Below are 13,065 nucleotides of genomic sequence, written 5' to 3' on the forward strand. Positions count from 1 at the left end.
TGATCCCTGGTCAGGGAACTAGATCCCACAGGCATGCTGCAACTAAGGAGCCTGAGTGCCACAATTAAGGAGCCCACCAGCTGCAACTAAGACCCGGCACGACCAAATTAAATAAATATTTAAAAAAATAAAAATACTTATGAATAAATATTTATAAAAAATGGTCCACATCAAAAAAAATCTTTAAAAAAAAGATTGTTTTAGATTAAAGGAGACTAAGAGACATAACAACTAAACACAATGTAGGGTGAAGTGCCATGAGGTCTGCAATTTACTTTCAAATATTTCAGAAAAGCAAACAAATGTAGCAAAATGTTAACAAATAGTGAAATCACATGAAAGTCACATGGATGTTCATTGTATTATTTTCAGTTGTTCTGTAGGTTTGAAACCTTTTGAAATAGAGTTCAGAGACTAAATTTGCTTCCTTGAAGGTGGTAAAATCTCTTAGGGTTGTAGAGAGGACTATGTGAGGCAGTGCATATAAAGAGCTTAGCGCAGCACCTGCAAGAAACGCTAACGATGTGCTTTGGTACCTTATTATTTATGACCACAATGGAAATACATGTTTGTCCCCTAAGGATTTCTACCTCTCCATTCTCTATCATGGTGCAGGATCGCACTCCCCCACCCCTTTTGATGTTGGCACGGCCATGTGACTGGACAGTGAAACATGAGATAAGCGATATCTGTCACTTCCACATGGGAGCTTTAAGAGCCACCATGTAACTCACAGCGTAACTTCCAGCTGTGCAGTGACCCACAGAGCACATGCTGACATAAAGCCTTTGGCTGACTGGATTCCTGAGTCACTGCAATGAGTCTTCCTACTGATTCACAGTGGCTATGTGGAGTGAGCAAGACAATCTTTTGTCGTATGAAACCAATGAGCTTTAGGGACCCTAAATTACAGCCCAATCTAACCTAGGAGTCCAGAAACTACTGCCCTCTGGTCAAATCTTGCCCATCACTTATTTTTGTAAATAAAGTTTTACTGGGATACAGCTGTGTGTATCATTTATATACTGTCTGTGGATGCTTCAGCGCTACAACAGCAAGAGCTGAGTAGGTGCAACAGACACCACATGGCCTGTAGAACCGGAAATACGTACTACCTTGTCCTTAACAGAAAAGTTCGCTGACCCCTAACCTACTCTATCTTGACTGACACAATCATATTTTAAGACAAAATAGAAAAAAAAAACCAAAAAACCAAAGCATTTATAAAACATGACTTTTAGCTGTAAAACCTCGGGCAAGTTATTTATTACTTCTACAACCTTTTAGTTGCCTTTGTGTAAAATGGGAGTATTAACAGTATCTACCTCATATGATGCTGTGATAATTAAATGAATTCTTGCATGTAAAAACTTGGAACCAGGAGGCTTGGAACAGCAATGCTGGAGTAGCCAGAAGGAAGTGCAGGAATATGAGCTGAGGGATATAAAGTCATGAAAACAAGAACTCAGTACATTGTAGACACCCAATAAATGTTAGCAATTATTCCACTTACATAAAAATAAAATATATTTGAACAGAAACAGAAGACTAGAAGGCAGTAACAAATAACAGTAACCATGGTTAGCTTTTAAAATATTAAGAGATAGGATCAGGAATGGTTTTATTTTTTTTCCTTTGTTACCATTCTGTGCTTTAAATTTTTCTACAACAAACATAATAGATTTTATAATCTGGAAAAAATAATGAATGGTTTTTATAATTGCTGAAAATTTTTAATATTTCTGTCATTTCACAAAACATCTTTTGTTGACATCCTACAAATGATACCATCCAATAACGTCCCAATTCTTTCTTCTTGTGAAGATAGTTTATATATCTGTAAAAATAAAAGACAGATTATGACATGCTGACATATTCATGTACTACTAATTTTCATTACACGAGCATGTATATGTGAATTAACTTATTACTCAATTACTGGGATAATGGTGTAAAATCACAATGTGTTTAAAGTTTGGAAAATAGATGACAATTCATCACTTACATCAAAAGTTTCAATTGCAGTTATGGTGATAACTCTCTAAACATAGAAATACATTTGTACCAGTTTTAAAAGCATACATCTAGACATTAACTTCATACTACATTGTGTAAGATATAGATATTTAAATGTACTGTGTAACATATAGATATTTAAAATTATCTATTCTTTTAAAAAGAATGCATTGGGCTTCCCTGGTGGCACAGTGGTTAAGAATCCGCCTGCCAATGCAGGAGACACGGGTTCGAGCCCTGGCCCGGGAAGATCCCATATGCTGCTAAGCAAATAAGCCCGTGAGCCACAACTACTAAAGCCTGTGCTCTAGAGCCCACGAGCCACAACTACTGAGCCCGTGTGCCACAACTACTGAAGCCCGCGTGCCTAGAGCCTGTGCTTGGCAACAAGAGAAGCCACCATAATGAGAAGCCTGCGCACTGCAACGAAGAATAGCCCCCGCTTGCCGCAACTAGAGAAAGCCCGTGCGCAGCAATGAAGACCCAACGTAGCCACAAATAAATAAATAAAATTATATATAAAGAATGCATCAACTAAGTTTTTAATTATGTTACATAACCCTGCATTTCCAATTCTTTGCATCTATAATTATTTTTCAAGTAACTTTTAATTATATTAACCTTTCTTAAAAGTTAAAAATATATATAGAAGCATTGGCGTTCAGCAAACAAACAGTATTATTCCACATCTATCATGCTCTTTCTAAAAATACAGGCTTACAAACCTTTTTGACTTCCGTAATATTTGTTATTTCAGGGAGATTTTTGAGAGAAACTTGATGACCTTCTACCTGAGATATTAGGTATTCTTGATTTATTTGTTTTTCTCCCTCCTCAATATAAGCAATCAGAACTGAAGTGTCATTTGCCGAGATACCAAACTTTTTCAAGGCCTCTGAAATCTAAGGGGGAAAAAAAGACAATAAAACCAGTAGTTTCAACATCTGAAATCTCTCCCCATTTGTGCTCTTTCCTGGTCAGATTCTTATTTTTCATATCCTAATGGTTTTCTCTGTCTACAGTTTTTCAACAATCCCTTCCTAATATCTACCAGCTCTGCCTCTTGAGTACTCCCTGCTCAAAGCTGCACTTCATTCCCATAGAGTCAAGCCTGGACTTGGCATGGCGCACAAACACCCACTCCCCCTGGACCTAAGTGACCCTCTAGCCATGCACTCCTGCCCTCTAGCCAGTCGGGACTGTTTGGGGCTCCCGTCATTTCATACTTTTTTGCCTGGGCCCACACTTTGCCCTCTGCCTGGAGTGCCCTCATCTTTCAAGGTCCAGTTCAAATGTCACTCCCCTTGCACTTTCCTCTTTACAGAATGAATTGCTTCTTTGTTCCCACAGATTTGCATTATTATTCCCATTATATCAATTATCTTAGGGCATTTGGACTTTGTCTTGTTCATCTGCCTTCCTCAGAAACATATTTGTTTCTTCTGCCCCTACAGCTGGAACAGACACAAGCTCAACAGATGTTTATGAATTGTACAGTCTCCTGAGTTATTTCAGTGATCTCAAAGAAACAATAGTAACCCAGTAATTTTCCCCCAGGTACTGCGGAATTCTATCACCACACATTTTATAAACTTTTCAAACATCTGTATTTGAAACTATGCCATGGGTTTCCTAACTTTTCTCTTGATGTCAGCACTTGATTGTGTTGTTAATAGTAGTAGTAATACTAAAACTCTGTCAGCAAAATTACATTTTTTTTCAAATGTGCCCCAGGTAGAATATTTTAAACTCAATAACTTTGATTACTATCAGTATCTCAAACCACAAACTCTTCCTATGCACTGGGTGTGTGAGCATGTGTTAAAGGGCTGTTCTAGGTCCCAGGCAGACTTCTGGTGTATGGAAAAGACATGGGTTCTATCCTCAAAGAGTTTATGGGGAGAACGAAAGATAAACATGATAACACACAAATATCCATGCCTAATTTTTATCATTAGATTTAAATATCACTTAGAGTGATCTTCCTGACTCTATATGGTCAGGAAGGACAAATAAAACTATCCTCACTTAATTTAGCTAAACTTTAGTTTACTCATATGTGAAGTGACTCCAAAGCTTATTTGTCTAGTAAGAGGCAATACTAAACCTCAACTCTCTATCCAGCATTCTTTCTTCACTATTATTTTTGTTTGTTACTAACAACAGGCTCCAACCCAACAATAAGTACAAAGGCTACCATGACAAGGTCAAAAGATATAAAGTAAGTAAATTCCATATTAATTACATTGTTATTTGGGGAAAGATTGAAAATAATTTCAGTAGATAGAGTTCTTGTCTTCATTTTTCCCAGTTTGTAGAGGTGAACTGCTTTGTTTGCTGCCACAAGTATCTGAAATGGATCGACAATCTATCAAAGAGAACAAAAAGAATTACATACAGAGAATCTGGAGTACTCTGAAGACATATGCCCTATATCATGGTAACTCCAGTGTCAGGCTGTTTTACTTCATCACAATTCCTACAGACTACATTTTCAAAATTTTCAAAATCTCAAGGGCCTACGGTGTTTAGAAAATCACAGAATTTTACAGCTGCAAGCAACTTAGGTAAATAGTAAAAAGTTTTAAAACAACACTTATTGAGGGCTATTATATGGGAAAGGCCATATTCTCAACATTTTACCTTCATTTTCTATACTTCTCAAAACGACCCTATGATATCTGTATCATTATTCACATGCAATAGATGAGGAAACCAAGGCAAAGGATGAGTTGGAATTCCAGTTCTGTCACTTACCACCGAGGGAACCTGGGCAAATTCCTTAGTGTTTTATCTGTAGAAGCAGATAATCACCATACTTACTTCACAGGGTTGTTATGAAGATTAAGTGAGTTAGCGGTATATGTAAAGAACTTAGAACAATGCCAGGAACCAAATTAGCACTATATAAAGGTTGGCTACCACTTGCTCAAAGTCATAATAAATGGCATATCTGGGATTTAAGTCCTGCTGATTCTACCACTATGCAATGTCTCCTTTACAGAGATTTTCTAGTTCAGAAGAGAAGATGGAGATCCAGGCATCTGCCATCACATCAGAGCTAGACCACCTTTCACATCTCCAAGGGCAGGCCCTGGCACTTCGGCTTCTAGTCACTGTTAAATTCAAGGCTGGCCAAATCTGATTCCACTCTACAGCTTGGACAAGAACTTTTTACCTGAAGATAACAATTTTAGGCTAACCTATAACGTCATGAAAAATCATCATATTCTTAAACTCCCCATGTAGTTCACTCATTCCCACGAGTACTTACCACTGTAGGATTTATTAATGAGCCATCAATGGCACCTTCCATGGCCTTTTTTCTCAAGTCTCCAGCATTTTTTACATCTTTAAATAACAGAAGGGTCACCCTGTATTCGGGAAATAGGTCCAGCTGATGTGTTAACTGCATTTCATCGATAAGCAAGATTCTATTGCACAAGACCAAAAGACCAAAAGTTAACAACTGTAAGTCACTAACAAACAAATATCCTTACTAACAATTAAATATATTAAAGTACCTTGAATAATGAGATGTAGAACTGTTAAACTAGAAAAATCCACCCCAAAACATTTGGCATTCTCATGAGACACTGTCTTCCTAACCCTGCTGAGCTGTTTCTAGCTTCCTTTACCATTCCTGGGAAAGGATCAAGGTTGACACCTGGCCCCCTGGCTGTGCAGATAAGGCAGGCTCTGATGCATGGAAGAAGGGCAGCTTCCCAACAGACAACTAGGAGCAGAAAACCAAAAATTGTTTAGACCACAGGTTACTTATAGCATTAAGGAAATCTCACTCTAACTTGGTCTTTTTAGCTTTCTGATCTCACCATTTGTTTATATTTTAGCAGAACCTAGACACAAATATAAAGAAAATAATCTTATAGAAGAAAGTATGACACAACTCAAAGATATTTATTTCACACATGGGAATTTAGCCACGAGGGTACAATTCTTAAATAATAATACTGACCCTTTATAGACGTAAATTTAACAAGGACATAAAATACAAATAACTGGAAAGACATAATCTATCTTTGAAATGGAAAAACTAAGCACTGCAAAAATCTGATCTTTAAAACAATTTCAATTACAGTCCCAATGAGATATTTGGGTGAGGCAATTTTATAGGTTCATTTTATCCTTTCACCTAGGTTCCATTGCTAGCATTTTTCTTAAGGAATAAATTGGCAATCTGAAGATTTATGTAATAAGATGTCCTTCTCATCATCCTAAGAGTAAAAAGTTGAAAACCTACCTAACTAGTAACAGGGGATTGGTTTTTACTAAACAACCACTAAAAACTAGTCTTGAAGAGTAGTTAAGGATGTGTAAATATAGCAATAAATAACATTAAGTACTTCACATCTGATTGGAAAACAAAACACAAAATGTGACACAAATTGTGGGGTTTTTTAAAAGGTACACAAAAAGAAAAAATATTGAAAGAAAAATACAACAAAAAGTTATCCTTGACTTGCTGGAATTACATCTGATCTTTTCTGTTACAATCAGGAAAGAATAAAATTTGTGAATAACGTCCTAGCACACAGCAGTTCAACCTTTATTATCATGATAACGTCCAATGGAAAAAAAATAGATACAGACAGAATGTATACCCAATTATATAAAAAGATGCACTCAGAAAGCAAAAACATAAAGGAAGCACACCAAAGTACGGCCATCTTGGATAGCAGAATTGCAGGTAATTTTTATTGTTTTCTATAAAAAATATTTTTGTGTGTATGTTCTGAATTTTCTGCAGTGTGCACACAAAATATAATGAGTACATATAACTAGGGAGGAAAAATTTTTTGTGGTTTTTGTTTGTACACTAGGGGAAAAAGGCCCCCTAGCAAAAGTCAAATTGGTTTGTTTTGTTTTATATAATTCACTCAGGTCAGAAACTTCGAATCGTCGTTGGATACTAACCTCTCACTCAAATCCCATATCTAATCCAAAAGTCTTGTCAATTTTTAATTATCATCTCGACAGCTCCAATTTTCTCCTATACCCACTGCCACCACCGTAGGCCACCATCTCTCATCTACATCTGTGACCTCCTAGAAGTGGTCGCCTCACCATTCCTGCCCTCCTACCATCCAACCTCCACCCACGGGCGTTCCAAACTCTATGATCTGAACCCTTCCTCCCTCTTCGGCTTCCTAGCGCACCCCTCCCCTGATCGCGCTCATTCCGCCACCGCCGCACTTGACTTCTCAGCTTCAATTCACCAAGATCCCGCCCCCACGCGCCCTCTAGGACAGGCAGTTCCCCTGATGCAATCCTCCCTCCCTTCAACTCGCCGGTAAGAGCCCATTTACCAGCACGCCCAGAACCCAGGACTAGCTCCCTATTCTACGAGCTCCTCTGTCACAACTTTGATGAGTCGTGGCCTTATCAGGATGATGTATCGTCAGCTGATACATCAGGGAGAGACTACGCAGATCATTGCCGGGCTGCATCCTAGGGCCGGGCCTCGGGAGGCGCTCGATAAACGAGGAAGCCGAGGATCACACCCGTTTTCTAGAAAATGGGTGCCGAGACTGCGTCTTCCGTTCCCGCCCGGCCAGCTCTTGCTCGGCGAGGACTCACCGTCGCGTCCCTGTTCGTCTCGTAAGATCTTCCCCACGGAAACAATGCCCTGAACTTCCGGAAGATCGCCCTCAGCTGCGCCCCTTCTCCGCCCTCCCGGCACACCCTTCTTCCCCGGCTTGAATCGCATCAGCGGACGCGAAGGAGAGCCGGGGCTCCGTCCACCACTTCCGGCGAGGGAGGAGGCGAGACTCCTCCGGCAGGGCCGGAAGCTGGGGGATCTGTGGGCTCCGCCCGGTCCTTAAGCACCTTGACTTTGGACGAGACGTCCTCAGTTTCTTCCTGTGCAAAGAAAAGTATTGGCTTCAATGAGCTCTACGTACGTCTCCGCTGCTCGAGATTCAACAGTTCTTTTTCGAGGCAGGCGGGATTTAGTTTGCTTCTTGTTCTGGGTACGCTCACTGGGGAAGGATCTCCTGGAGCCGAACGCAGTCGGCGACCTACCTGAGGTACTTCAGAGAGAGGTGACAGTACGTTAATGGAGTCAACCTCTTCATCCAGCAGGCTCACAGATTTGACTTGTCATCCTTAAGTGTATCAGCCTCTAAAAGAGGAGGTAATCCGCTGAACAGGCTGTAGAGAATTATTTTCCATGTTTTTTATGCTTGGGGCTCATGTTGGTCAATACTTTTCTTTAAACAAAAAGACAGGTAAATAACAAATAGGGTGGATATATGCTATGGAGAAAAAACCAGAGGAAATGAGGTAATGTCAGGCCGTGGGTATTACTATTTTAGATAGGATGGTTAAGAAAGATCTCACCAAAAAGGGCCATTTGAACAGTGACTGGAGGAGGTCTGGAAGGAAGTTCTGTGTGTATTTGAAGAGCAGCATTCCAGGCAACAAAGAGTGTTCAAAGGCTGAGACAGATACGGCCTTAGCCTATTTAAGAAAGAGCAAAGAACCTTGTGGCTTGAGCACAGTGGGAATGTATATGAAAAAAAAATTGTTCTGACAGAAGACTGGAATCCAGATTATGTGAAGAACTCCAACTCAAAAATTATGAGCCAACCTAATTAAGAATAGGAGACATTTTTGAACACACTTCACAAAAGATATATGAAAGGCCAATAAAAACTTGAAAAAATGCTCAACATCATTATTCATCAGGGAAATACAAATTAAAAACATAATGAGATACTATTACATACCCGTAAGATGACTAAAATTTAAAAGACCTTAAAATTTTTAAATACCAAGTGTTGTCAGACATGCAGAACTAGAACCCTCACATGTTGCTAGTCCGAGTATAAAATAGTATAACCACTTTGGAGAAGAGTTTGGCAGCTTCTTAAAAAATTAAATGTGTTCTTACCATACCCAGCAGTTTCACTCCTTGGTATTTACCCAGAAGTGAAAATGTGTCCACACAAAGGCTTGAACGTGAATGTTCATAGTAACTTGACTCATAATAGCCCCAAACTGGAAACAACCCAGTGCCCAACAACACATCAATGGATAAACAAATTGTGGTAAATTAATGTCATGAAATACTATTCAGTAATAAAAGAAATGAACATACTTGCAACAATACTTGCAACATGGATGAATCTAAAAACATGCTCAGCAAAAAAGCAAGAAACTAAAATTATGTTACTGTATGATTCCATTTCTATAACTATAGGAATTGCAAATTTATTCTAGAGTGAATGAAAGCAAATTAGTGGTTGCTAGGAATGGGCAAGTAGGAGACACTGAAAAGAACCCCCAAGGGAACCTTTGCATTCACATGAAGCCAATGTTCTGTATCTTTTTTTTTTTTTTTTTTTTTTTGCGGTATGTGGGCCTCTCACTGTTGTGGCCTCTCCCGTTGCGGAGCACAGGCTCCGGACGCGCAGGCTCAGCGGTCATGGCTCACGGGCCCAGCCACTCCACGGCATGTGGGATCTTTCCGGACCGGGGCACGAACCCATGTCCCCTGCATCGGCAGGCGGACTCCCAACCACTGCGCCACCAGGGAAACCCCAATGTTCTATATCTTGATGTGGTGTTAGTTAAAAGGGAGCATGAATTTGTCAAAATTCATTAAATTATGTACTTTTAAAGAGTACATTTTATAAAATTATGCCCCAGTAAAGTCAATTAAAAAATAGACATAGAAAAAAAAGTTGTCCCAGTTCAGTGACTTGTCTGTGACCACCAAAAGCTGGAAATGACCCAAATGTTCATCAAGTGAATGGACAAACTGTATATCCATACAATGGAATACAACTTGGCAGTAAAAAGGAAATCAACTATTGCTACATAAAATAACATGGATAAATCTCAAAATAGTCATGCTGAAAGAAAAAAGCCAGACATAAAAATAGTGTATACTGTATGACTCCATTTATATAAAACTAATTTATAGTGACAAAGCAAATCACCAGTGGCTTGGGTAGGGGGCCTGGGGTGGAAAAGGAGAATTACAAAGGGGCACTAGGAATCTTTGGGGTAATATCAATAGATGTGTTCTATCTTAATTGTGGTAATGGTCTCATGGATGTATACATGTCAAATTTATCAACCTGTTCACTTTAACAGTTGTACAGTGTATCATATGTCAATTATATTTCTAAAGCTGTTTTAAAAATCACAACACTACATCTGTATTAGAATAGCTCAAAGAAATGAAAAAACTGACAATATAAGTGCTGGTAAGAATGTGAGCAACTGGAACCATTCCTGTGTCATGTGAAAATAACCCCCCAAATGAAACTGTATTTCTTGATAAACTGTTACTTGATGTCTCTGTATTCCTAAAAGGTATAAATATTTGTAGGATCTCAATGTCAAGTCAGTGGAAGAGCTCTGGTACTTCTTGGTCTCATATGTGTGGTTGAAAAATTAATAGCTATGACTGCCAGATTTATTAACAAATAATAAATTTATGAATTTTATTATTTTAAAATTTTATTTATTTACTTTTGGCTGCATTGGGTCTTTATTGCTGTGCACAGGCTTTCTCTAGTTGTGGCTTGCAGATGCTATTTTTTGTTGCAGTGTACGTGTTTCTCATTGCACTGGATTCTCTTGTTGTAAAGCACGGGCTTTAGGTGCACGGGCTTCAGTAGTTGTGGCTCACAGGCTCTAGAGTGCAGGCTCAGTAGTTGTGGCGTACGGGCTTAGTTGCTCCATGACACGTGGGATCTTCCTGAACCAGGGCTCGAACCTGTGTCCCCTGCATTGGCAGGTGGATTCTTAACCACTGTGCCACCAGGGAAGTCCCTACATTTATGAATTTTAAATGTGTTACATTTGTCTTGCTGAGGTCCTCTAGAAAGCAGAACCTGAGGCAAGGATTAAAATGCTGGTATTTTATTTGGGGTATGTAGGAACAGAGTTGTGAGGGTGAGGAACAGGCTTCACAATGAGACAAAAAGCCACACAGTTGTTTGGTATATGTGTTCACTCAGCAGGCTGGACTTTCTTTGGGAGGCTTGAAAGGAAAAACCATTCCTGAGAGTAATCCACAGAAGGGAGAAAGAAGCGGGAATTTGCCTGCCAGGCTTCCTCCTGTCTTACACGTCTCATTAATCAAGGCTCCTTCCATGGGAGCCAACTCCTCTACACTTCTGTTCATCATCTCACCCTTCTCTGGCAGCTCAGAAAGCCAGAGTTGTGGCCTGATATGTAGCATTTCCTCCAACTCTAACATGGAGGGATGGCTGAGAATGGAGAGGGCTTGGTATGGAGGCCCAGAGTTTAACTTGGGCTCTAGTCAGCTTAGAGAGTGTTAATTAGGTTTGCTGGCAAAGGCAAGACCAGGGAGTGTGGTCCAGGTGGCAGATGGCATCTTCAGGGAGGAGGAGGAGGCTGAGGGAATCTGAGACCATTCTTAGAACCTGTGTTTCACATAACAGGAGATATAAATGAAATAAATGCTAAATAGTGATACAAGGTACCTTGTAGAAAAAGAGCATAATTCAGTAGGGGGGTAGGGCTGGGAGAGAAGGCTTTACTGAGGAGAGGGGGCTTCAAGAATGATTTGTTCACAGAGGCTGTAGGAGAGCCATTATAGCCAAGGGAACAACCTGAAAGACAAAGATACCGTGGCATAAACATGTACAATGTTGTGGTCAAGAAACGGCTGGCACACTGAAGAATGGAGTGGAACACAGCAGAGGCTTTGAAAAGTCAGCTGGGAGGCAGATCACACAGGGCTCTGACAAGGAGTTGGAAATGGATTCTGAAGGCCGTAAGCCATCAAAGGTTTCCAAGAGAGGAATAACATTAATGAGCTTGTTTTAGGACATAATTCTGGGGCAGTTGTTAGAATTACATTAGAAAGGTGGCTCAGACAGGATCTAGATAGGGCCTACCTCCATAGCAGGAGTGTTTGTAGTTGATTTTGTGGGTCCAAATCATGACTTAGGGCACTGAATGGCCTACACTCCTGGGACATGAGGCATAAAAATCAAGCTTACCAGACTAAGGTTAAACCCAAAACCAACTTAAGTGGCAAAGTCTCATTACACTGGCTAGATTGAACTCATGCCTGTATCTCTACTCTTTACTTAAACCCTACCAAGAAGATAAGACTCCTAAAGATTAAGAACTCACAAGAGGATGGGAGGGATGATGAATGGTAGACAGAGAGAGAGAGAGAGAGAGAGAGCAATAAAAATTTCAAATATATTAACTCTCAGAATGGAGAAAAATAAAACCTAATTGTGTGCAGCAAGGGGAAGCTAAACAAAAGTCAAGGTGACTGACCACCTTATTACAAGTCTACCATACACTTCCATCAGCTCTGAGTGCCTCAATCGTAAGTACTAAATGACAGGCAAAGATCACCAGATATTTCAAGATCACATCTAACAGGAGAGAAAGGCATCAACAAACAGGAAAAAACAAAAAACAAAAACAGCTGACACAGGGAACAGAAGAAACTTAAAAATTGATAACTTTAGAGAGAGAAAAGATAATGCATTCATTTAAAAAATAAAAGAATGAAGTGCCTGGGAAAAAAAACACTCAGAAAAGAAGAGCTAGCTCTTGGAGATTAAAAACATATAGCAGGGGGCTTCCCTGGTGGCGCCGTGGTTAAGAATCCGCCTGCCAATGCAGGAGACACAGGTTCGAGCTCTGGTCTGGGAAGATCCCACATGCCGTGGAGCAACTAAGCCCATGCTGAGCCTGCACTCTAGAGCCCACGAGCCTGCACTCTAGAGCCCACGAGCCACAACTACTGAGCCTGAGAGCCACAACTACTACTGAGCCCATGCGCCACAACTACTGAAGCCCGCGCGCCCTAGAGCCTGTGCTCGGCAACAAGCCACCACAATGAGAAGCCCGCATGCCGCAACGCAGAGGAGCCCCCGCTCCCTGCAACTAGAGAAAGCCCATGTGCAGCAACAAAGACCCAGTGCAGCCAAAAATAAATAAATAAATTTATTTTAAAAAAAACATATAGTAGAAAAAATATGTATATAATATGTAGCAGAAAACCTAAACAATCAACAGAAGGGT

The 13,065-nt window shown here is 40.1% G+C and overlaps 1 protein-coding gene across 3 annotated transcripts; it reads right to left on the bottom strand.

Annotated features, from left to right (window-relative positions):
• Window positions 1–1,155: 1,155 nt before the first annotated feature.
• TPRKB (TP53RK binding protein) lies at window positions 1,156–7,752 on the bottom strand. 3 transcript variants are annotated; one of them, XM_082672453.1, is made up of 5 exons: window positions 7,344–7,602; window positions 5,291–5,450; window positions 4,262–4,384; window positions 2,742–2,918; window positions 1,156–1,837 (listed from the first exon to the last, which is right to left on the bottom strand). In XM_082672453.1, the coding sequence occupies exons 2-5, from the start codon at window positions 5,429–5,431 to the stop codon at window positions 1,751–1,753; spliced, it is 528 nt and encodes a 175-aa protein (XP_082528579.1). In that variant the 5' UTR covers window positions 5,432–5,450; window positions 7,344–7,602; the 3' UTR covers window positions 1,156–1,750. The 3 variants fall into 3 exon arrangements, with proteins under 3 accessions (XP_082528579.1, XP_082528580.1, XP_082528578.1); XM_082672454.1 differs by lacking the exon at window positions 7,344–7,602 and adding an exon at window positions 5,541–6,334; XM_082672452.1 differs by lacking the exon at window positions 7,344–7,602 and adding an exon at window positions 7,615–7,752 and having other exon boundaries at window positions 1,160–1,837.
• Window positions 7,753–13,065: the final 5,313 nt, after the last annotated feature.

This window comes from Grampus griseus (genome assembly GCF_964374135.1).
Source record: "Grampus griseus genome assembly, chromosome: 15".
NCBI classification, from domain to species: Eukaryota; Metazoa; Chordata; class Mammalia; order Artiodactyla; family Delphinidae; genus Grampus; species Grampus griseus.